The sequence below is a fragment of the Pholcus phalangioides genome, unplaced genomic scaffold (genome assembly GCF_987345545.1).
Source record: "Pholcus phalangioides strain wild (caught in Gottingen) unplaced genomic scaffold, Ppha-v1.0 ptg000024l_1, whole genome shotgun sequence".
Classification (NCBI taxonomy): domain Eukaryota; kingdom Metazoa; phylum Arthropoda; class Arachnida; order Araneae; family Pholcidae; genus Pholcus; species Pholcus phalangioides.
Genome location: NW_028301616.1, coordinates 9,612,675 through 9,635,687, shown reverse-complemented (window position 1 = coordinate 9,635,687; position 23,013 = coordinate 9,612,675). Strand labels below are relative to the sequence as shown.

Genomic DNA, 23,013 nt, shown 5'->3' with positions numbered 1-23,013 from the left:
ATTTGTTAAGGGGTCCGCGGTAGAGCCTCGTTACCATCAAGGGTTGCAGGTGAGCTTTCACGTTGGAAAACCCTGATCTGGAAATGTGTTTGGGCCGCTAAGAACTCTCGAACTGTGCCACGCATCACTAGATCCGTATGCCGCGGATCACTTAAGTAATCTGGGAATGTGCCGGAGGTAAGATATGTTACATCAGTCATATGAGTGATGTAGACCCGCACTGGGGGTCGCTTAATAAAGTGCTCTAAAACTGTACTAACTGTCACTCAAGTGGTTTCTAAATGAGCCACGGATCGCTTAAGTGTTCTGGCACAGTTTGGCGGGTCACATAAGTGATCTGTGAATGTGGCGCAGTTCTACTTGTGCGATCATGAAAAATGCACCATGGGGCTACTTGAGTGATCTGTAAATGTGCCACGGGCCGCCTGAATGCTCTGGAATTGTGACATGGGTCGCCTAATTAGGTGAAGCGATCTGTAAATGTGTAGCTTAGTTCGTTTTTACAAAATTAGGTTTGAGGGGCAGGCAACTTCAAGATAAACCCCGGGTCACGTTTGGTCTACGGACCAGGATTTATCATTATATGGCTGAAAGGGTGGGTCACAATGAATTTCTTGAAAAGAAATTTTGAGTTCTTAGCCTTCGAATAACATTGAAATTAACAGAAATTGATTATAATAACATATAAAAGTATTTTCTTTCAAAATTGTGATTTTTGAAAAATATATATTTTTTGATCGTTTGGGGGGGGGGGTTCTATCCCCCCCTTCCCGCGTACAGTCTCTGTTCCCACCAATATGTAATAGGAGGTGGAGGGGACAGAGGTGTCAAAATTTTGCTGACAAGTGGAGGTGGGGGGGAAAGGGTTCAAAAATGACTGAAAAATTGCTGACGTAATACTTGAACGGCTCCTAAGTACAGTAATGAGGAAACTGATCATATTTGCTAACTCGTGCTAAAATCACAGAAAAGTCGCCAATCGAGGGAAATGAAGCACCATATTTCAAATTGCAGTGAATTTTAAAAAAGTTACAAATATTTGAAATAAATATTCTTATTTGTAGTCATAATTATTTTGCAATTTCTGAGTTGGGAAGATAATTTTAATCGTTAATTTGGAATAAAAGTCAAGTTGGCTGCATTGAAAATACGTGAAAAACCGAAATATTTTTGCAAAACAGTCGGGACAGCGCAGAAAAAAGCGTGTGTACTGTTCTGGCAAATACAGGATGTATGGTCACGTCATTAACGACTCGGCTAACGGACGTCTCTGCTCAATATTTCTCCCAGTAGATGACAGCATATTTCGGAATGTGTGGGAAAAATTTAGTCATAAAAAGTAAAATTTTTGATGGAAATTTGGTTGGTTAAGCCGGATTTTCCTAGGCATAGGTTTTTTTTGTGCCGCGTGAACCGAATTACATTATTCCACGCCGGCAGAAGCGTGTTACATAATCACGCTACGTGTTTGTTTTCCTAACGTGGCGCATCAGGTCGGCTATATTATAGTATATGGCCTTGGCATCATCTACTCTGTCGTCTGCATGCTGCTTTTTCTTTCTCCTTCCCTTTGAGAAAAACACACAAGAGCGAAGCACTGAGCTTATAGCTGAGTGGAGCGAAGAGAACATCCGAAAAATGCGCGGCGCACGACGCATTCGACTCATCCAGAAACAGTCGGCCAATCACGCCCAACGTAAAGCGCTGTCGTGAGGCGTATTGCGCTCTGTAGAGAAAAGTCATGCTGCTTTTCTTATCGTTGAGTGGACGGTGCGTCGCGCTGGGCGAATCACGTTGTGCGCGGCACAGGAAACCTGCTAAAGCCGGGTTTTCCAAGGAATAGGTTTGTGTTACATAATCACGCTATGCGTTTGTGTTTTCCTAGCGAGGCGCAACAGATCAGGGCGGCTATATAAAGTATATGGCTTTGGCATCAGCTACTCTGTCGTCTGCATGCTCCGGTTTGAAGGGAAGGAAAAGAAAACACACAAGAGTGAAGAGAATATCGGCAAAACCGCGGCGCACGACGCATTTGACTCCTCCAGAAGCAGTCGGCCAATCACGCCCAACGTAAAGCGCTGTCGTGAGGCGTATTGCGCTCTGTAGAGAAAACAGTCATGCCGCTTTTCTTATCGGTGAGTGGACGGCGTGTCGCGCTTGGCGAATCACGTTGCGCGCGGCACAGGAAAACTGCTCCTAGGAAAACCCGGCTTTACCATCTCTGATAATGTTTTTGTGTATCAAGAATGGCAACAAGTGTGTTTTGTTTATAGCATTTTCGCCCTACTCCAGAGTGTTTACTCAGTATTACTATCACAAGTTTTGGTTTGTGCTCCAAATTTGATAAATGGCTATTTGATTTATTGTTATAGGAGAAAATATTATTCGCAATTAAAGAAATGCTCCAAGCATTGAAGGAAAAATCCTCGAAGAGGAGAGAGTTGTTAGCTCAGCAGGTATGATGAGTTTTATCTTTTGGAAGTTCCAATCGTGACTTTTGGCTTCGTCAGACACATAGATTACGAAACCATTTAGATCATAGTTTCCCAACCTTTTTGTCCCATCGCCCCCTTCTTCAGAAGTTTTTTTTCACTCATCGCCCCCCAACGCAATGTAACCCATAGGATCCATTGTTATACCCATAGCTTCTACCATGGCCCCTTCATCCTGTAGCGGGACCCCTATGCTAGGATGTTTTGCGGGCCCCTCGGTTAGACTTTTAATGGGCCCCTTCTGTAGTTAATTTATAGCGTGAAAAGCAAAAAATGATGAGAACCGTCCCGGGCCCTGTCAGCCCCCATGTGGGAGCCATGGCTTCTACTACCCCCTGGAACATTCCATCGCCCACACTGGAAATCACTGATTTAGATGAATGTATTGAAAGAGTTTATAAAAACAATATTGAACTGAGTACAAGTAAAGAGTATAATAAGAAAGAGAAATCATGTATGATAGTTATATTGAGCTTCAGGATAAGCTACGTAATTGTGAACTTTATTCAGATATATACATAAACTGAAATAAATTAATTTATTTCCGTTTAGATAGTGTCCATTAGATATGTGTTCCAATTGGAACACATATCTAATAAATATAATAATTCTGTTGCAAGAGAAAAAAAATATTCTGTAGCTTATTCCTTTAGGCTGGCTGTAAGGACTTTTCACTCCCTTGAGACTACAAAGTGTTTGTTCGTAATACAAATATACAAATACAACGCCACAACAGGCAAAATACCCAATGAGGTGGCTGATAAAAAGATGCCCATAAAAATATGGATGCCATATATTAAAAAAAAAACCAAAAAACAGCAACCCAATTAAAAATGCAATTAACACAAATTATAAACAATATATACACATGATAAAATATTATACAATGCCCGTAAAGAATACTTATGGTTGTCTTATTCTAAGAATGGATAGCTTCTCGATTTACCCCAACATTTTTATCGTATTTCTTTTTAAACGTTGGGTTACAATTTACTACTTCCGGGGGTAAGTTATTCCATTTATTAACAAACAATATGTGTGTATGTATTTTTTGTGTATTATATGTTCAAACATATTACGACATATAGACATGTGTTACACCACAGTTTTCCAAACTTGTTTGCCCCCAATTCAAGCCAACCCATAGGATCCTATGCTATACTTGTATCTTCTACCACTCCTTGGACAATTCCATTGCCCCCCAGGGGGGTGATATTGCCCACTTTGGGAAACACTGTGCTACACTAAAAATAAATTCGATTGAATATGGGAGTGAAAATGCTGATGATAATTCATTCAACTCCAAGATTCAATTAGTATAACATTTATAAACGAAGTCAAACTTGCATTGCTCTTGTCTTGTAGTCACTAAAATTCCAGTGCTGTCTAATTTCTTCAAATTACATTATGTACAGTAATAGTGGTTCTTGACAAGGGATATACAGATTCATGGGGGTGGGGTACTTGGGGAGGTTTCGGGAGGGCGGGGAATCCGTGAAAACAATCAACCTGGAACAAAGAAAAATTTCATAAAAACAGGAAGCCTACAAAAAAGTCTAGACAGATCCCTGGTGAACCAACAAAGCTAGGGAAGCATGGTTAGGAGCTGGTGTGTAGGCTATCCTAGTGCACATGCTTGAATTTATTTATGTTTGGAGAAGCAACCAGTCGCCGGCAGACTGCTGATGAGTAGAGATGTAAAGTTCTAAAGAATAATCTTTAGGAGAATATTCTTATAATTTCTTGATGAGAATATTCTCGTGCTGTTTATGATATAAATATTTATAATATCCGTGAAAATTTTCTCTGGAATGACTAATTTTACAAATTGCTGGGGAATATTCTTATCAAAAATAATAAGAATTATTCTCAAGTTATTAATAATAGTCGTTCCAGAGAATATTTTCCTCGATGAGAATATTCTCCAGTTATAGAAGTCCTTCCTGAGAGTATTCTCAAGAATATATTATAATACTAGTTATCACAAATAATCTCTATAAATAACTTGAGAATAATTCTTATTATTTTACGATAAGAATATTCTCTGGTAATTTATAATAGTGTGTCTCCATCTCTCTTTTGTCAAGAAGACGGAATATTGAAGTTTGTAGCCCACAATAATTAAAGTTCAAAAGCAGGAAAATAAAACCAATAAGGCTGAATATCACAACTTGCAAAGAAATGTGAGTGATACAGAATCTAAGTGTATGTACATTGAAGAAAACAACAGTTCTGTATCTTAGAATGGAGGCGATTGTATAAGAATAGCTTCCTTTGTCAATAAACTTTGAGTTTTATGCTTTGCTTTAAACTAATTTCTGAAAATTTATCTAATTTTAAATAATTTTTTAAGGTTTCAATCTAAAGGTTTCTGAAATCTTTATTAAGCAAACTTTTTTAAAACTTCTCTTCATGACCAAGAGAATATTCTGGGAATATTCTCGAACTAAAAGTTGTCATTGGGGAGGGGGGGGGGGGTGATTATGCAAAAAATTGCTTTGCTTTAAATGTTTTAGGCTATGAAAACTGATTTAAATTTCATAATATAAACAAAATTAGTAAAAAAATTTAAATTATTTTAAAGAAAAATGAATATTCTCAATTATTCTCCAATTTTTACATCCAGGAGAATATTCTCACTTCACATCTCTACTTATGAGTAAGTGACATCTCATTTTCAGATTTTTTTTTTTTTTGACAAAATGGCAGAAAAACTCAACACTACTGCATTATTAGTCGTGATTGAGAAGCCAATTAAGGCACAGAACCTTTTGATAGTGCTCCTTAGTGATGGTTTTGCTATGTGGTGCATACTTTAGCATTTCCTGTGCAATCTCCAGCTGAAGTTACTTGTGGTGCTCATTCATTAGCAGCTGTGAACTTCACTGAGATTCTCCTGAATCCAAGACCGTCAGTCAAAATGGAATCAATGGATCCAATGCTGATGCTTGCTGCTTTGTCTACAAGTTCTGTGACCATGATTCGATGATCCTGTATCACCAGAGTCCTCACTTGGTCAATGACCATCTCATTTCTGTGTGTTGAGGGCCTACCAAAACTTACTTCACTCTCCACTGATGTGTAGCCATATTTGAAGTGGTTGTATCACTCCTTTATCTGTGTGGTGCTCATTGTTTCATCTTCAGAGGCCTGTTGAATCTTGGGGCCAGTTGGGAATTACCAAGCTTCACACAAAATTTAATGCAGTAGTGCCTTTCAAGTTTTTCTGTCATTTTATCAAAAACCGAAAATGTGATGGCATTTACTCTCTCATTTGCGGTCTGCTGGCTTCTGTAGACAGGAAAAAATTCAAGTATGATGTGCACTAGGATCGCCTATGCATGTTCATCAAACAATGCCTCCTTTGCTTCATTGGTTCACACACAAAAAATTATGGTAGGATACTTTTATTTTAACAAACTTTGTAGATCTACAACATATCTATATGTCTGTTCTTTTGCAATGAATTTGGTTATTAGTATCTACAGCTGCTCTTTTTTGGTACACCCTGTGATTGAATGTAGATTGTGCTTTGTGTGTTTTTCTTTCAAAAAAAAATCTCAAATTGCCTACTCTCTCTGCAGTAGGTCCATCAGCGGTTATTGGTTTACCTTGAAATTATTTAGCTTAATGCAATGAATATTTTATTTTAATGTTTAGCTTGGTGCAGGTTGCAAAGAAAACTTGAGTACAGTTCTCGGAAGTCGGACAGATGAATCAGATTCAGCGACTGCGAAGAAATTGAAGTAAGACAATTTTTTTTTGCCCGAAAAATATTACTAAATATATTTACTGAATTTACTTTTTTCATTGTAAAAATTATTTCTCATTGTTATAAAGAAAAAACAGAAAACGCACAAAATAGCTTCATGAAACAGTTATTCACATAATCCTCTATCTTCTGATTTTTTAAGAACTTTAAATGAAAAAATTGACATAATTTGTTTAAGTGAAATATGGATTGATGAAAATAAAGAATTCAGTTATTGCATAACAAATTATGAACATATCAGTGATTATTATTGTTATACAAACTGTAGAAGTTACAACAGATCAGGGGGAGTAATTATGTATATAAATAAACAAATTAAATCAACACAAAAAAAACATTAATTTCACTACAACAGAAGATTTGTTTATACACCTCATAGAATATGATGTTAATGTTCTGCTTTTGTATCGCTCACACTCTCTCATACACAATTAGTCAGTTTAATGAAGAACTAGAAATCAATTTAAAAAAATTAAAAAGTAACATATTAATAGTTGGCGATATGAACATTGATCTATATAGTAAAACTAATGGAACATCACAGTATTTAGACATAATAGCCATAAACGGATTCAAACCACTGCACAAAAAATAACACAAGAAACAAAGGAAAGTCATAGGGCCTACATGCATAGATCACGTCTTTTACAGAACAAAACAGAATGCCTCACAAAACTTCACAGTATTTAATGCTGATATCACTGACCACTACTCAATATTAGGAATTATAACATTTTTCGATAAACAAGAAGGGAATTTAAATCATGAAGATGATGAAATAACAAAAATTGATTATAAAAAATTTGAAAAATTCATATAAAAAATAAACTTTAATTGCATACAAGAAAATGATTTGGTACAAAATAAATACGGGCATCTCTTGGATATTATAACAATGAATACTAATCTACGAAAAAAATTTGTAGATTTAGTTTGACTTTATTAGGTAATTTTTTCACAATTACCTAATAAAGTCATAGCTGGAAATTAAATTATAATAACTAGCAGCTCCTAAATAGCAATTAATTAGGAGCTACCGTTAACAAACCTTATTATATGGCACTGACAAGAAATCCTTACCCAAGCCTTTTTTTTCTCTACTGATTATGGAAACATATTAATTGGAAAAAGTATCTGAATAACATGCCCATTTTACATGTCATTTATTTTAATAGATTCTCCCTGGTAAATTTTCTGGGCATGCTGTAGTATATATGCTATAAAACCCCATATTTGCCTCATTACACACCCATACAGTTATTGTGGTGAGTTGCAAACTGACTGATCCCGGCCTTGTAGTGATTTCAGTTATATAAAAATTAGGCTTTTAAGGCCTTTATTGCAAATGTCATAATGAAGGGATTTTGGAGAAACACTTGCATTACCATCTGTAATCATAATAAAAACACAAACATGTTTTAATTTTTTTATGTGCCTGCATTGAGCATGTGGTTGAAAAAATACATGGCTAGTAAGAATTTTTACATGGCCCGGACAGGTCGGGCATAGGTTTGTGCAGCCCTGGTTAGGTTACCAAGATCCACCTATTCCTAGAATCCCTAGTGTTATATTGGACCACTGGAAGAATATATATATATATATATGCACTTATCTAGATTTAACCCAGGTTCCTATTGGTCCAATACACATTTAAAAAAGAAATGATGACTCATGAAAGAAAGAATCATGCTACTGTTAAATTTCAATAATATTTAATCAAACAAAATATCATACAAACAGTCCCCATTTCAAACACACAAATATATAATTATTTAAATAATTATCGATGCAAAATTTCAAGCAGCATAGGAAGAAACAATATGTTGTATAAATTTAAAATTCAGGTGTAATAAATCTGAATTCAATGTTGGAATTTTTTGTTGTTAAAGAGGGGAACAATCTCATTAAATGCTAAATTACCTTATCAATCTAAATAGTTTCCCAATTTTATCTGTTTCCCATATCTCCATATTACAATTTAAAATGTCGTAAAAACTTCTTTTCTACCTTTTCCTCCATCCTCTTTGTCACGGATGCTTCCAACGTCCGATGGAAAATTAACATGTCTAAAATGAATTCTAAGTACATCTTTTTTTATCCAACTTGATTCTTAACTTGCACTAATCAATCTCCTTGAATTTTTTGAAAATTCCAAAAGTGAAGTCTTGAGGGGCACCAACCCTCTTTTTCACATTGACAGTCCGGTTTCAAAAAAAGATCCTTCTATTGGGTGATGAGGATTATGTAGATAAAAATTAGTATTAAAATTAACATGATTGGTCAGGTTCACCCCCGTACGATCTTTGATGCATAAGGGTCGAAACGTTTTTTGTGTGTGGGGGTATGTACAAAAAAAGAGAAGGAAAAGAAAAAAATAAAATAGAGTAAGTAAAGAGAAAAAGAGTCAGAAACGACACATATTCCCATGAAGGGATGCATAAAATAAATGAAATAAAACCATAAAGTCAATTGCCTGGAGGTGGCAATACAATGGTCAAGGGATAGGTTTCAGTATTAGGGAGAGAGAGAAAAGAAAGAAGAATACAGAAAGGCTAATACACAATCTTTAAAGAGACCCTTTAAGTAAGTGGCCATAAAATTAAGGAGTGTTGATGATGGAGGCAAAAGAGGTACAGTTCATGTTTGTGCATTTAAAGGGCTAAAGGTCCCTTCTCTTTATTATTATTATATTGGATAGGAAATCGGAACTCTTCCGCATCATATAGTAGCGATGGCTATCAATGCCATAGCACTAGGTTTTCTTAAAACTATTCCTGAGATTACTTTGGTAGATAACAATTGGCATAAAACTAAAGAGTAGTCCTGAATGAAATACTGGAACCAAATACTGTAGAACCTCGTTTATCCGAACATCAATTTTCCAAACAGCTCGATCAACCGAACACCTTTTCAGCCTAACTCATTTTCAGTTTTCTATAGTCACTTATGCTCAAAAGTTGCTATTTTCTTGGAACTTGAATCCTCTTATCTCCCAAGTCGATAGCTTCGTTCTATTGTGCAATAATCCACTTCCAAACAATTGTACATATCGTTCCTGTGAACTATAGATGTAAGTAGGGGCAGATCCATGTACAGTTTATATAGTTATAAACAATTGGCAAATAAACACGTGAATAGGAGCAGATTTAGCTGCATATTTTTTTCTGACAAATTCATCTTAATCTTATGGGTGTGACTTAATGGGAGGGGGGGGGGGGGAGTGGTCTTCTTGACAGCAAAAAAGTTCTTATCACAGTTTTGCCGTATGGGGGGTGGGGGGGTATTATTCCTTTGCATTATCAAATTATTTTTTTAAAATAGATTTTTCGAACTTTTCATTTTTCTAAACACCCGTCGGTCCTAACATGTTTGGATAATCGAGGTTCTACTGTTGTATAAACTGGTTAGATATGAATGCATACAATAGCATTGATGGATCTCAAATTATCCGACGTGTTTTTTAGTATTCCGAAACTATGTTGTTCTTGGGTTTCTCAACTAAAATTGCAAATGAAAAAAGGAAAAATTCATGAAAAAAGAATTTTTCTTTTGATAATTGCTCTTGTAGTGGTAGTGAGGTGAAGGTTTAAACAAAAGCAAAGAAATGTTGACATTATTCGCTCAATGTTACAAAATACTGCTGATGACTCTGAAAAAGTAAATATAGAAATAAAAACAAAAAGTAAGAAATTGGTACAAAGTACAAAAGCCTGGATACCAAGCAGAGATACAGCTTCCTTGCTCAGCTAATATCTCTTAACGACAATATGCTCAAAGGAAAGAAAATTACAGTTTTCTGTAGCTTACAGTAGATGACTTTCCTAGCCTGAAAGAGGTTGTTTGTTTGATTTCCCCCCAGAGGTGTGCAAATTTTCTTTCCAAACTTCATCTTCATCTCCACTTGGTATATCCAGGCTTTTTTACTTTGCATGAACAGAGGAGGGGTGTCATCGTTTTTTTCTAAAAGAAGTTTGTGCACAAAAATGTTCATCCGCTTCTAAAGTTCCTAAATACAGATTGATAATAAGTAAGATACATTTTGAAGGGACGCATTTGCAGGAAATTCATTAACTCAGTATCATAAATAAAACAGTTAACTATGAAAGTTACTGATCTCCTTCAGGTAATTAAGTTTCACGCTTTTCTAGATAGTGCTTTGCTCTTAATAGATAAGCAACTGAATGTTTCATTTACCCTTAATTGGAAAGGTGCATTCTCAAAAACCTCTACAGGTACTGATTGGACTCTTCTGTAAGATCTTTCTTTTGGTATTTTGATAAGTCTTCCATATTGCCTGAAAATTTGTGCAATTGCAGGTTTTGTGCGAGTGTCTATTTTTTGACAATTGTGTAATAGACCTTTCATTCTTTACCACACATAAACTCTGACCATATTGCTAAAGAGCAATTTACTACTGATTGAATTGGGTTAGAATTCTTTTTCACTTATAGAGAAAGTAATACTAGAATGGTGAGTAAGAAGCATGATGCCAATTTTCTTTGATGTACCGACATCCGGCAGATCCTCATAAGTCACTGATTCATTGTTTGTCTTGTGACTTGTCATCCTTTTCAAACTACCCAGGAGTGCAGCGAATCACTTGAGTGAAACACTGACCATGATCAGTATAAACCCAGCTTAATAATGTTTGTTGGCCTATTATCAGTATTTTATTAATCACATACATTTTTCTTGTGCATACAGAATTTTAAATTGCAATTTTTTGATATCTAATAAATATATTAAATTTCAGGCCAACTGATGTGTCTTTAGCTGATGATTTTGTGAATAACAAGAAACCTGAAGAAGAATCAGTGAGTTGTAAAATTTTTTAGCATGATTCAGTTTTAGATTAATTTTCATAACACAGTCAACACTCTTTATAATGACCACTTGTTACTGTCAAAATTCCATTATAATCAGTTGGATCTCCCAAATGTGTTCTTATTAATCTCATGTTATTTTTCATCCAATATAACGACCTGCAAAGATTTTTCAATTCAATACAGCATCAGAATTCTGCTCTGTCCCTCTCCTTACAAAGAAATGAACAAAATCTGTCCTTTAGTGTGCTCAACCACGACTTTTGATATTAGACAATTCAGTATAATCAGCTGATAATGGTGATAGACATGAGATGGCTGAAAAATACATGTGTGTGACTGTTGCATAAATGACCCCCTTCATTTCTCAAGGTCAGGGCTAGTTGATATCCAGATGAGTGCGAAATCATTCAAGTGACCTACACATTTGGAAAAAGTTGAGCACATATGGAATAAAGCAATGCACCTCATTTTTCGAATTTGACTGACAGATTCAATGAGCCCGATCTAATATACTAAATGTACTGACAAACATATCTACTCGGAGTATACATGTTAATCATGCAAAGAAAAATCATTGGTGCAGGGAAAATGACTGACCTGGCTTTCATTTCAGAACTATTTCTGAAATTTAAATCTAATTTTTTAGCCATTAACAGAGAAGAAATAAAAAGAGTACTTAGTCTTGTATAATCGGACAAGCTCCAAGAAAGATGTTATTCTTCTGGCCTATAATATGTTATATCAAAGAGAAAAATGTTTTTTGGATATTAGTGCCGAGATGAACTTTGGAAAGAAAAGCTTACACATTTGCCTGGTAAGCAAGATGACGTGGGTTTGATTCCCATTTGGGGAAAAATAACTTTTCTTCCTAAAGTTGATCTCAGCACAAGTGTCTAGAATTTTTTTTTTTTTTTTTGAAATTCCAAAAGAGCTTCAATTTTTATTGACCAGATGGATCAATTTTTCCTGAATATCGTCCATTCTGTAAATTCGATTTTTTCTATGGTATGTCTGTGCTGATTTTTGCATTTTAAAGTTTGCTTGTGACCTAATTAGCATTTATTTCTTGCAAGGATGCTCCTAAGGAAGTAGACGAAGCTTCTGAAGTCAGAACCTACACTGACTCCAGTACTTTTTTGAAGGTAAGTTTTTCTTGCCATTAAAGATGAAATCCTTATTATTGTGACCCTTCAATTTTAATGCCCCTTAGGGTCACAAAGTGGTTGCATTTATGTGTATGTTTGTATATATATGTCTGTGTTTTTGTGATTTGTTTATTAAAAAAAATCATATTTGTTTATCCCTTTCAGACCCGAGCATTCATTTTTTGTACTTTTCAAGATGTTTTTGCAATTTTGATACTCAAAAAATACATTAAAAATATATCAGCTAATCTTTATAATTTTTTTTTAATTTTCACTCTTTTTTTAATTTTTTTTAGAGGAAATAATTCACTTCATTCAAATTTCTTCAGCCACAGGTATATTCACCTTCACATAAAAATTTTTCCACAATTTTATTTAAAAAATTTATATAATAAATCACACTTTTCCCAGAGGCACTTTTTCTCCTGAAAGTCCTCATAAAACTCCCCTGAAAGTTCTACTTCAAATACTGCCCTCTGATGAACGTCCCGAACGCTCATATTTTTAACTCAAAACTTGCACAATCCTTTAAGTCAGGGCTTAACTACCTGAGGTTAAAAAATTCCTACAGTGAGAAAAGTAGCCACCACATTGGTGCATACAGGGTCTAAAAAGCTTATTATTTCATACATAAAGACAAAATAATAAACCCTTATACAAATACAACGCCACATCAGGCAAATTGCCCAATGAGGTGGCTGACTTAAGAACATCATGGATCCCCGAGCCCTTTTTTTGGAGGCCCTACCTACTACTGCTACACCACACATGCACCCCCCCCCCCCCGCGGAACCCCCAACGAATCGGTACATGCGGGAATGTGCGTGTGCGTGTAGTGAAACCTGACGTGAAGTTTTTTGTTTCTCTGTAATGCTTGTTATGTGTAGTGCGGCCATCTGCCACCAGTTTTTCTAACTATGAGTGAAGTGTTATGATTGAATGATTTATCGTTGTAGGACTGTTGCTCTCTGTGGTGAGACTTTTTAACGGGGAGATCGGCTCGCATTTGCGCCTTGAAGTTGGGAACCACAGAAAACCAACTTCAGCCGACCACCACTGTGGGGTTCGAACCCGGATCCTCGCATTGCGAGTCCGTCACTATAACCACTCAACCACCATATGTTATAAAATATGTATTATTCTAATTAGTGATAACTTCTTTATACTTGAACAATCAATGAGTTTGTTTTAAAACTAGTAAAATAATTTAATATAAATTTCTTTTACCTCTTTCACACCATATGTGTGTGCATGTCTGTATGTGCGCATATCTTGGTGTTCGTGGGCATTAATACCATGGACGGACATGCGAACGTCAGAAGAAAATTACAATGAAGCAATTTAAAGCATTGTTGTGGTAGCATGACATGGATGTTATATCTGCCATCTAGTTGTGTGGCTACTGTATTACATGATTGACATATGTAATTGAAGTACTTTGCTATGTGATGTTAAATCACCCCCATTTTCCATCCACCTCCTTACCATATTACCCTGTATTGAAATCATTAAGATAAATATTTGTACAGAGCAAATATTCAGCTAGCTGATCTGGTATCCTGCACAGTCATGTCTACGGCTTGTCTGGTGTGGAAGGAGGTAATGGTTGTTATTATTAGTCAAATCTTTTTTCAACAAATACCATTATAGCAAAAAAATTACTTTTTAACGAACACTTTTCTAATCTCTCAGGTAAGTTTACATGGGAACAATGCAAACACCTGGAATTCCTTTATAACAAAATTTTGTTATAAGGAACTTATTTCTCCGGTCTCTTGGAGTTCGTTATAATGGGATTAACTGTATTATAAAATGTTATTTCTTTAATTTTTATCTTTTTCTTCAAGTTCACTCTTCTGTCACTCATCTAGCTCATACGGAGATACATTTTTTAGGGAAGCTAATTGAACTGACAAGTTTGGCACACCCTGAGATAATGTATTTATCCCAGTCACTTAAATTATCACCATGGATCTTATTCAGAGCTATACTGTAACCGATAGTTTATGGAAATTGATTGTAGTTTTTTCCCAGTAAACTTCAATTTTACTTTAGATATATGGAGTCAAATTTCATAACTTTAATATACCCCAACGCCATTTGTTTTTAGTAGACTTCAAAAAGAGTTTTGGTGTTCTGTGCACTGTTGTGTAATTTATGATTGAAATTTATGGTTACCTTGTTGTCTTATCAGGGAACACAAAGTGCAAATCCACACAATGATTACTGCCAACATTTTGTTGATACTGGTCAAAAGCCTCAAAATTTTATCAGAGATGTTGGTGAGTATGTGTTTGTGTGTATTTTCTGAAAAATAAAATCAAATTTTATATATTATTCTTGATTCCTGCTACAAACACCCTCTGTCTTCAACCTTTGACACAGTTTAGGGCCTCATCAGAAACTCCAATGAAACCTGCCAGCCTTTAAGCTATACTGGACATATACTATCAAAGAACTTGACAAGCCCAACATTGAAGACCCTGTGCAGAGTTTTGTTTACGTTTCCTTATTAAAAAAGTTTTCCTAGAAAAGAAATCTAGTATTTTCTATAATTTGCGTGAATTTGTAATGCATCAACAAGGAATTTGGACCAATATCTTTCACATGTTCCTGCTGTCTACTGAAACATCTAGTTATAACTGCATCAAGAATCCCAGCTATTTCTTGAAGTTTTCTGTTGTTGGAATAGACAGACATTCTCATTTACATGATTACAAACTTTTCAGAAAAAGGCTGACCAATCCACTGCTCGTTAGTGATATCTGGTACAGATCTGAAATGGTCCAACAAAAACCTTCGCACTTACATAAATAAATATTTTTGTAGTATATTAATACTGTTTCTGGTAGATTTCAAGTATATCTTTTCAAAGAAAAAAAGACCTTTGCTCATTTTTTTTCCACTTAAAAGAGTAAATTTGACTTCAGAATTCTCTCATCAGCTATCAATTGCATTTCAAGTACAGCCCAAAACAGTTCTTTTTCCCACCCAAATATGAGACCCAGAACATTTTTTTCCTTATTCAAATACTGCCCAGAAAACTAAAAATGTCGAAAACCCCTATTTTAGAAAGTGAAGATAAAAAAAAGCTGATGATTTGCTGTTACAAATTCATAAATGTTCAAGCTTGATACTATTATCAAAAATTTTAAATAAATGATGATATACAGGGTGAGTTCGACCTATTATGCCAAACAATAAAGGGTGGTAAATGTGCCCAAGTGAATCATGAAACACCCCACCAACCCTGACCTATCTGAAACAGTTTTTGAGTTATGGTAGATAATCGATTATGGGGAAAAAAATGTTTCAAGTCTGAAAAAAAAAGAATTTGTGAAGTTTCTGAGAAACAAATATGCAAACTAAGTGCATATTTAGAAAGAGCAGAAAAAATGCTATATGGTGACACCAATTTCATCGAAATATCTGGTTTCAATGGCACGCTTCAAGCGCTGAAAGATTGACTAAGGGGTCATTCCACGGCAATGAAGTAAAAAATGACAAAAAAAAAGTTTAAGAAATCCTTGAATGTGGCATACCATTTTATTTCACACATATTCTAGTATCAAAATCTGGTAACAGATTAGAAATACTTTGAATCTGGCAACAGTTCATACTTGAAATGCACATTGTTGTAGTTTATGGGATTTCCATCTTGAATTTGATGCTGTAGAATCAGTCATTTTTGTGAATATTAAAAAAAAAAAATTATCTTGAATATTGTCTTATTTTCAGCAGTAGACAAAAATAAACTATAATTCATTACTGGCTTAAGGAAAATTTGATCTTGAACTTAAGTTCAAGATCAAATTTTCCTTTTATCCTTTTTCCTTTTGTCCCTTTATCCAATGTTTGAAAAAAGAAATAGCTGAAAAAGAAAAAAATCTTTAGAGAATTAATATTTGAAATGAATAAAAAAACTATTTATTTTGTCATAATGTGAGCAATGGCAGTGAAAATGTATGAGTTTTAAAATTGTAAAAATTTGATAACTATTTCATGCATATGACTGTGTGTACCAAATTCTCCAATATCAAGATCAACTACAATTTTGGGAAACCAAAAACACAGATTTTGTACATTTCTTTGCAAAAAAGAGGCAGGCAGAACTGAGTTTGGATTTTGTATTGGATTGAATGGTCTTTGTAGGTTTTGCAGGTTGCTATATTGGATGCAAAATAGCATGGGATATATAGGAGAAAAAAATTGAGACTTATTGTATCAGTTGTTATAATGGAACCCTTGCAAATATGCATGGTTGTTTTTACAAATGGCAACTGTACTATGATTTTAAGTGGGCATTTGTTATTGAAGTTTTATTTGAAATTGTATTAGTGTGTGTGTGTGTGTGTGTGCGTGCGCGCGCACACTGAGCCTAAAAAGCTTGTCGTGAACTTCTTTGAGGGAATTGATAAATTAGGTTATTCACCTGTGACATTTCCATTTGTATTATGTATGTCAAAGCTCCAATATTTGGATGTTTTTATAATAAAATAATGTGCTCATGTTTATGATAAGTTTTTTTTCACTGCGTGCTATTATATTGACAGGTCTCGCTGACAGATTCGAAGAATATCCAAAGCTGAAAGAGCTCATAAAATTGAAAGATGAACTGATTGCAAAAACAGCTACTCCACCAATGTTAGTTTCAGTAATTCACATGTTACCTATTTCAGTGTACAAAGTTTCCTTTGTAAAAATGATCAAGTCATAGCAATATTTGCTCTCAAAAAGTGTAAAAATTACTATTCCTTAGTATAAATTTTTTTCAGAACCATATATTTTTTCATTCATGTTTCAAATCTGTCAATTGTTTTTTTTAAATTCAAATTCACTTTTAAAAAATATTTTTCTTGTAAAGTAACGATTTTTTTATTTTCTTAGCATTAATTTCATTGCTCTGAATCAGCTCAACTAATGATATCTGGTCTCAACTTTGTATTTAAAAATAATAATAATAATGATTTGTTTTGATTTGGGCACTAAAATTTTTTTGTCAATATGATGGTACAAATATTATTCATGATATGTATTTCCATAGCCAAACCATACATCCTATCTGATGTAGTCATGTCTACTGGTTTAAGAAGACATTATTTGTTCACAGGTACTTGAAATGTGATCTGGAGAATTTTGATTTCCGTGAGCTCAACTGTAAGTTTGATGTTATTCTTGTTGAAGCACCACTTGAAGAATATCAAAGAACCAATGGAATGACCAATATGAAATTCTGGACATGGGATGAAGTAATGATTTTTCTTTCCCATAGTTCTCTGCATTTTTCCTTTTAATACCATATTTCTCGAAATAAGCACACATGTTTGTTTTCAAAAATATTTAAGTGCTTATGACACTTTTGTTGATGTAGCATACATGGTTTTTATTTTTGAAAAACACAATTTTATAGGGAATCGTAAAAAATTAATAAACGCGAATAAATAATAAGTGGTATTGTTTCTAGCATCTAAACATTTATGAGCCTACTCAAAATGGATTCCATAATACTACCTGTTTACATTGTTTTCTATGGGTTTTGGAAAATTATGTGGCTTGCAAAGGGTTAAAAGAAATCACACATTTCATGAGATTTCAATTGTATCATAAAAAGAATGCTTATATAACTGATGTGGCTCCAACATCAAGTTCACATTTTTTTTGAATGCTCATTCCCTCACTGTGATGCTTGTTTTGAGAAATATTGGTAGATAAAAAACGAATTATTTTTATGTAGTACCTTATTTTTTTATTGATGTCCGTATCATATCCAGGGCAAACATTACAATCTTTCATTTTATTCATAGATTATGAAGCTGCAAATTGAAGAAGTGGCAGCACCACGATCCTTCATTTTCCTTTGGTGTGGATCATCTGATGGGCTGGATCTTGGTCGTCAAGTAAGTGAATTCTCATTCTGTTCGAACTACTCTTACATTCAATCATGCTGAAGCAATGAATTTTTTTATCATAAGCACTAATGGTTTAAAAAGCAGGAGTGCATAACCTTTCCAGTTCACTGGCTAAAAATACAGAATTTCTACCGCTTGTGAGCCACAAACTTGTATGTATAGGCCGGCTTGTGTATTTTAATGTGACATTCCCATCAGGGGATGTCATATTAAAATAAAATTATGTCACTTTAAAAATTTGAATTCGGGCTGTCCCAAATTTTTTAAAATAAAATGTCCTGTTTTTCCCTGTATTTTTTTGAAATTACTAAATTTTTTATACAAATACAAGGCCATAACAGGCAAAATGCCCTGCGATGTGGTTGAGAAAAAGATGCCCATAACAAATATGGATGTCATATATTTATATATATATATCATATTTTTTATACTTTATTTTAGTTTCTATATTTTATCCGTGGAGATTTACTTATGATATTGTTTCTTTCTCACTTCAACATATTTTTGAATTGGTTTTGCTTATTCCATGAATCACAGTGTCACTGTTTAATATCCGTGTATTGTATATTTCTAGTGCCTGCGGAAGTGGGGTTTCAGAAGATGTGAAGACATATGCTGGATCAAAACAAACATCACCAATCCAGGACATTCTAAAAATTTGGAGCCTCGTGCCATTTTTCAGAGAACAAAAGTAAATACACTTTTCAATTGAGCTTTATTCTTTATATTAACAGCAGACTAAGTGTGTAGGCTTTACTGAGATTTTAATGTATCTAAATTGAGCATAGCCGATTTTTTAAAAATAAGTTTTTATCATTTTTATCCAAGAAATTTTTCGAAGTTTTCAAGTTATTTACACTATCTTTCAAGGAAAATTGTTGGAGTTTGTACACATCCATGCTCAAGCTGGTTTTAGAACCCCAACTTGCACAGCCATGCTAACCTACTTGATTGCCAGGTGGTAGAGAGTAGCAATGATGTCACTCTCAGCTTACATCACTATCTGGTTGGCTATTTTTGTGATGTACGACTAACATTTGTGGAGATAGACTTCAGAGGCAGGGACACAAAGATGATGTAACGCAGGGGTGTCCAACTCGAATGGACCGTGGGCCATTTGCTTCAAAATTATCTCACATGGGCTACCAATTTTTATTGATCAATCTGATAACTCATAGAAAAATATAGAAAATATTCTCTTATAAATGGCTTTTGTGCAAATCCAGTTTACACCTAATACTTGTCAATGTATCATGCATATGTGTTATTTGCTTATCCTTCCCTTGAAGTTTGTTATTTGATACATTCAAATGTCCTGTAATGTAAATTAAGAATTATAGTTATCGCATCCGTGTCTTACTATTAAAAAATGAAATTTTTTGTGATCTTTCATTTCTAGAAAAGTTTTACATCGTTTAAAAGTAAGAACCAAAGATATTTTTTTAGAATTTCATCAGAAGACAACAAACAAATTTCTATGTAATGCACATCAAATCTGTTCTCCGAGTTTTCAAGAAATTGCAGTAATAAATGCTGCTTGAGGCCCCTGAATCAGGTGAAGTTCAAAGTGCTCATCACAGGCTTGAGAACTCTGCTAATTATTTCCAAGTCTTTTCATAAAATGACCTGCTGATAAATGATTCAACAGAAAGATTACAGTTTAAGAATGTCTTAATACATTCCCTTCAATTTTGCTTGGAGTCTTAATTAATATTTTCACCTGCCATTGCTGACGAATGCTCGAGTGGTGTGGTGGTAAGATGCTCCTCTACCATAGTGAAGGTTTCAGTCAGATCGCAGGTTTGGGAGAAGAATGTAGAAAGAGATATTTTCCCTAATTAGCTTGACGTAACTACAGATAGATGGCACCTTCATTTCCAACCCAACTGGTTAATAGCAGTAAACTGTGATATAGCGGTATGGCCAGAGTTGGTGTGTGGTGAAATAGCCATTGCTGACGTACCACCCTTTTCCACTGCTATGAGTTTGTTTAAAGAAAATTAATATTTTCCTCTAGTACATAATTTGATACAGTTTACACCACAATGTCGGAAATATCTTCCTTTGTTGTGGTTTTATGACTAGAAAAGATTTCTAAAAGTTCTTCAGTGATGTTCATATCGCCCTCACAAGCCCGAAGAAACAGAGTTTGAGCCAAGTCCATGAACACCTAAAATTTCATTGAGCACTATTGAAAAGCAATGTACATTTAAGGATATTACTTCCAACTGGTAATGCAAATTATCAGCTATTGCTGTTATTCTTCAGATCACAATACATCTTGGTATAAGAAATATCATGAAATGCTTGTATATATTTACGACACATTTTCTGCAGCATTTATCATCCATTCCTTAACAAGGAACTGTCATTTAAAAAGCTTGGAATTTCTTGTGAATATGTAGCTGATTTAATGCATATAGCGGCTCTCACTGCTGATTCATTCTGTTTCATAATTTTTTGGCATTAATTCTTCATACTTTTTATTTCAACTTTTTTTAAAATTTAAAAGAGAATATATATATATATATATATGTGGGGGATCTTTTTTGTTTAGACGTCGTGGATCGCCAACAGTTTCTGTGGGGGGCGTGAGTTTGGCACCCCTGATGTAAAAGGATGATGCACAATGATGATATCAGTTCATATGTATGCATTCACCCTAGATCAGTCAGCTCCATCATTGAGACTGGGAGCCCCCTCCCCCATCCTGTATCTCTGCCTATGACTATTGATTGGGTTAAAATACTGTCCATAATAGTACAGACTCATTCAGCTTTCATAAGGAAGAAAAATATCAGTGCTTCTTTAACATAGCAGCCTGTAAGACTAGACATGGCCTGGGCTCTGTCCCTTCCAGGATATCAGTCCTTTACCATAGTAGGCAATATAGTATTTATAGCTTAGCACACTCACCAAGATTGTAAAAAGGATGATGGTTTGATTTCATACAGGGGCATATGAAAGTTTTTGCTCCAAAAATTCATCACATCTAGTTATTATAGAATAGCGGAGAGTGACATAACCTCCTCTCTATAATTAATTAGTCTTATTAATTTCCAATTTTTGAATGGATACTAGTATCTGTATAGTTTATACCTGTGTAACAAATATTCATTCACTTCATCAAATCTCATTTGAGCTTCCATTTAGAGTTTTTAAACAGTAAATCAATTTGTGATTATGTAATCTTTCTTAGGAGCACTGTCTGATGGGAATAAAAGGCACTGTTCGACGCAGCACAGATGGTGACTTTATCCATGCAAATATCGATATCGACCTTATTATCTCTGATGAACCAGAATACGGCAGTATCGCAAAGCCTGAAGAAATCTTTCACATAATCGAGCATTTCTGCTTAGGTCGAAGACGTCTACATATTTTTGGGAGGGACGTTACTATACGCCCTGGATGGCTCACAATTGGACCAGAGCTCACAAACAGTAATTTCAATAGTGAGGTGTATAATTCATATTTCAACAAAGGGGCTTCCGATTATCTGACGGGATGTACTGATCGAATAGAAGCTTTACGTCCAAAGTCTCCTCCTCCAAAAGTCAAAGGTGGCGGTGGACCTGGTGCTGCAAACAGAGGGGCTGCTGCTCGAGGAGCTGGAAGAGGAAAGACATTTTCTGGAAGAAGCAGAGGAGCCCATAGAGGAAGATGAAACACACATTTTGCCATTTTTTAGAAATAAAATCCATGAACTTTTTTTAAAATAAAAACATTGAACATTCTCTTGGATTATTTTGGTTATTTTTTGATGTTTTTGATTGATGAGACTCTTCCTGAGGGTTTCATCTTGAAGAGTAAAATGCAGGATTCCCCAGAACATAACTTTGCCTCATTTTTAAAATTTCATTGGTGTTGGTATTTCTTTAAATCATTCTTTTAAATTATTAATTCTAAATTTTCATTTGCTTTCAGGAAATAGATCATTTCTTCCATTAAGATCCTAATTCCATTTAATTTGGAATTATCTTTTTCATAAAAAAAAAGTTTTCAGTTCTGAATTTTAATCAATTCATAATTTTCATCAATTTTTGTGTTAATTTACATTTAACTGTATCTATATTTCTTTGTGTCTGGTTATTTTTCAGCATTCCTGTATATCGTGTATTAATTTTTGGATTCCCATTTCCCCTCCCCCCACGAAAGAGTTTTAGCAGCAAAAGTCTTTTGACACCCATAAATGTGTCTGCAAGATTTGTATTTGAACATTTTTAAGGAAATCTATCCAGTGAAACAAACACTGAGTCTCATCACAAACTATAGTCAGGTCTCACGATTTTCCTTCTTTTTGGCAAAATGCCCTACTTTCTAGTTTTTTGTCCTGCTTTTCTACCAAATCTTATCAACAATTAACGGTAACCACCATTCATCATTCAAAATTATTGACCACATTCTGTGTATTGGTAAAACAACGATTTGCATCACAAAGCAGTTGGGTGCATAGGCCTATTCTATTTAGGTTTGTAGCATTCAATTGTCTTCTGTATTTTTAGGGTATGCAGAGGCATAAACAATATGCACAACGCTCAGCAAAGAGCTGCAAATGAAAGTGCTGGAAAACAATTACCCAGGCATTGAAAAGTAAAATGTGAACAGATCCTTTTAAAAAAGGGATGGACAATGAAGTAAAAATATCCGGTTCACATTGATATATTTACATCAGATCTTGTAATTTACACATTTTGCACTATGCTTTTTGAAGTGGTCCTGAAAGAGCGTCATTCATAAAAAAAACTTACATGTCTTTATAATCTGAAGAGAGTGGACAGACTTGACTAGAAAAATCCAAAAAAGAATAATTTACATTGTGAAGAGAGAGACAAAAGAATTATCTGTGGTTCCTATTAATATTAATCG

General features: G+C 34.6%; 1 protein-coding gene across 1 annotated transcript; it reads left to right on the top strand.

Moving 5' to 3' along the window:
* Window positions 1-1,903: 1,903 nt before the first annotated feature.
* On the top strand, window positions 1,904-21,881 carry Mettl14 (methyltransferase like 14). The gene is made up of 10 exons (XM_089250905.1): window positions 1,904-2,456; window positions 6,153-6,238; window positions 11,018-11,078; window positions 12,164-12,232; window positions 14,430-14,517; window positions 16,789-16,879; window positions 17,346-17,484; window positions 18,040-18,132; window positions 18,719-18,835; window positions 21,344-21,881. The coding sequence occupies exons 1-10, from the start codon at window positions 2,400-2,402 to the stop codon at window positions 21,809-21,811; spliced, it is 1,269 nt and encodes a 422-aa protein (XP_089107031.1). The 5' UTR covers window positions 1,904-2,399; the 3' UTR covers window positions 21,812-21,881.
* The last annotated feature ends 1,132 nt before the right edge of the window (window positions 21,882-23,013 follow it).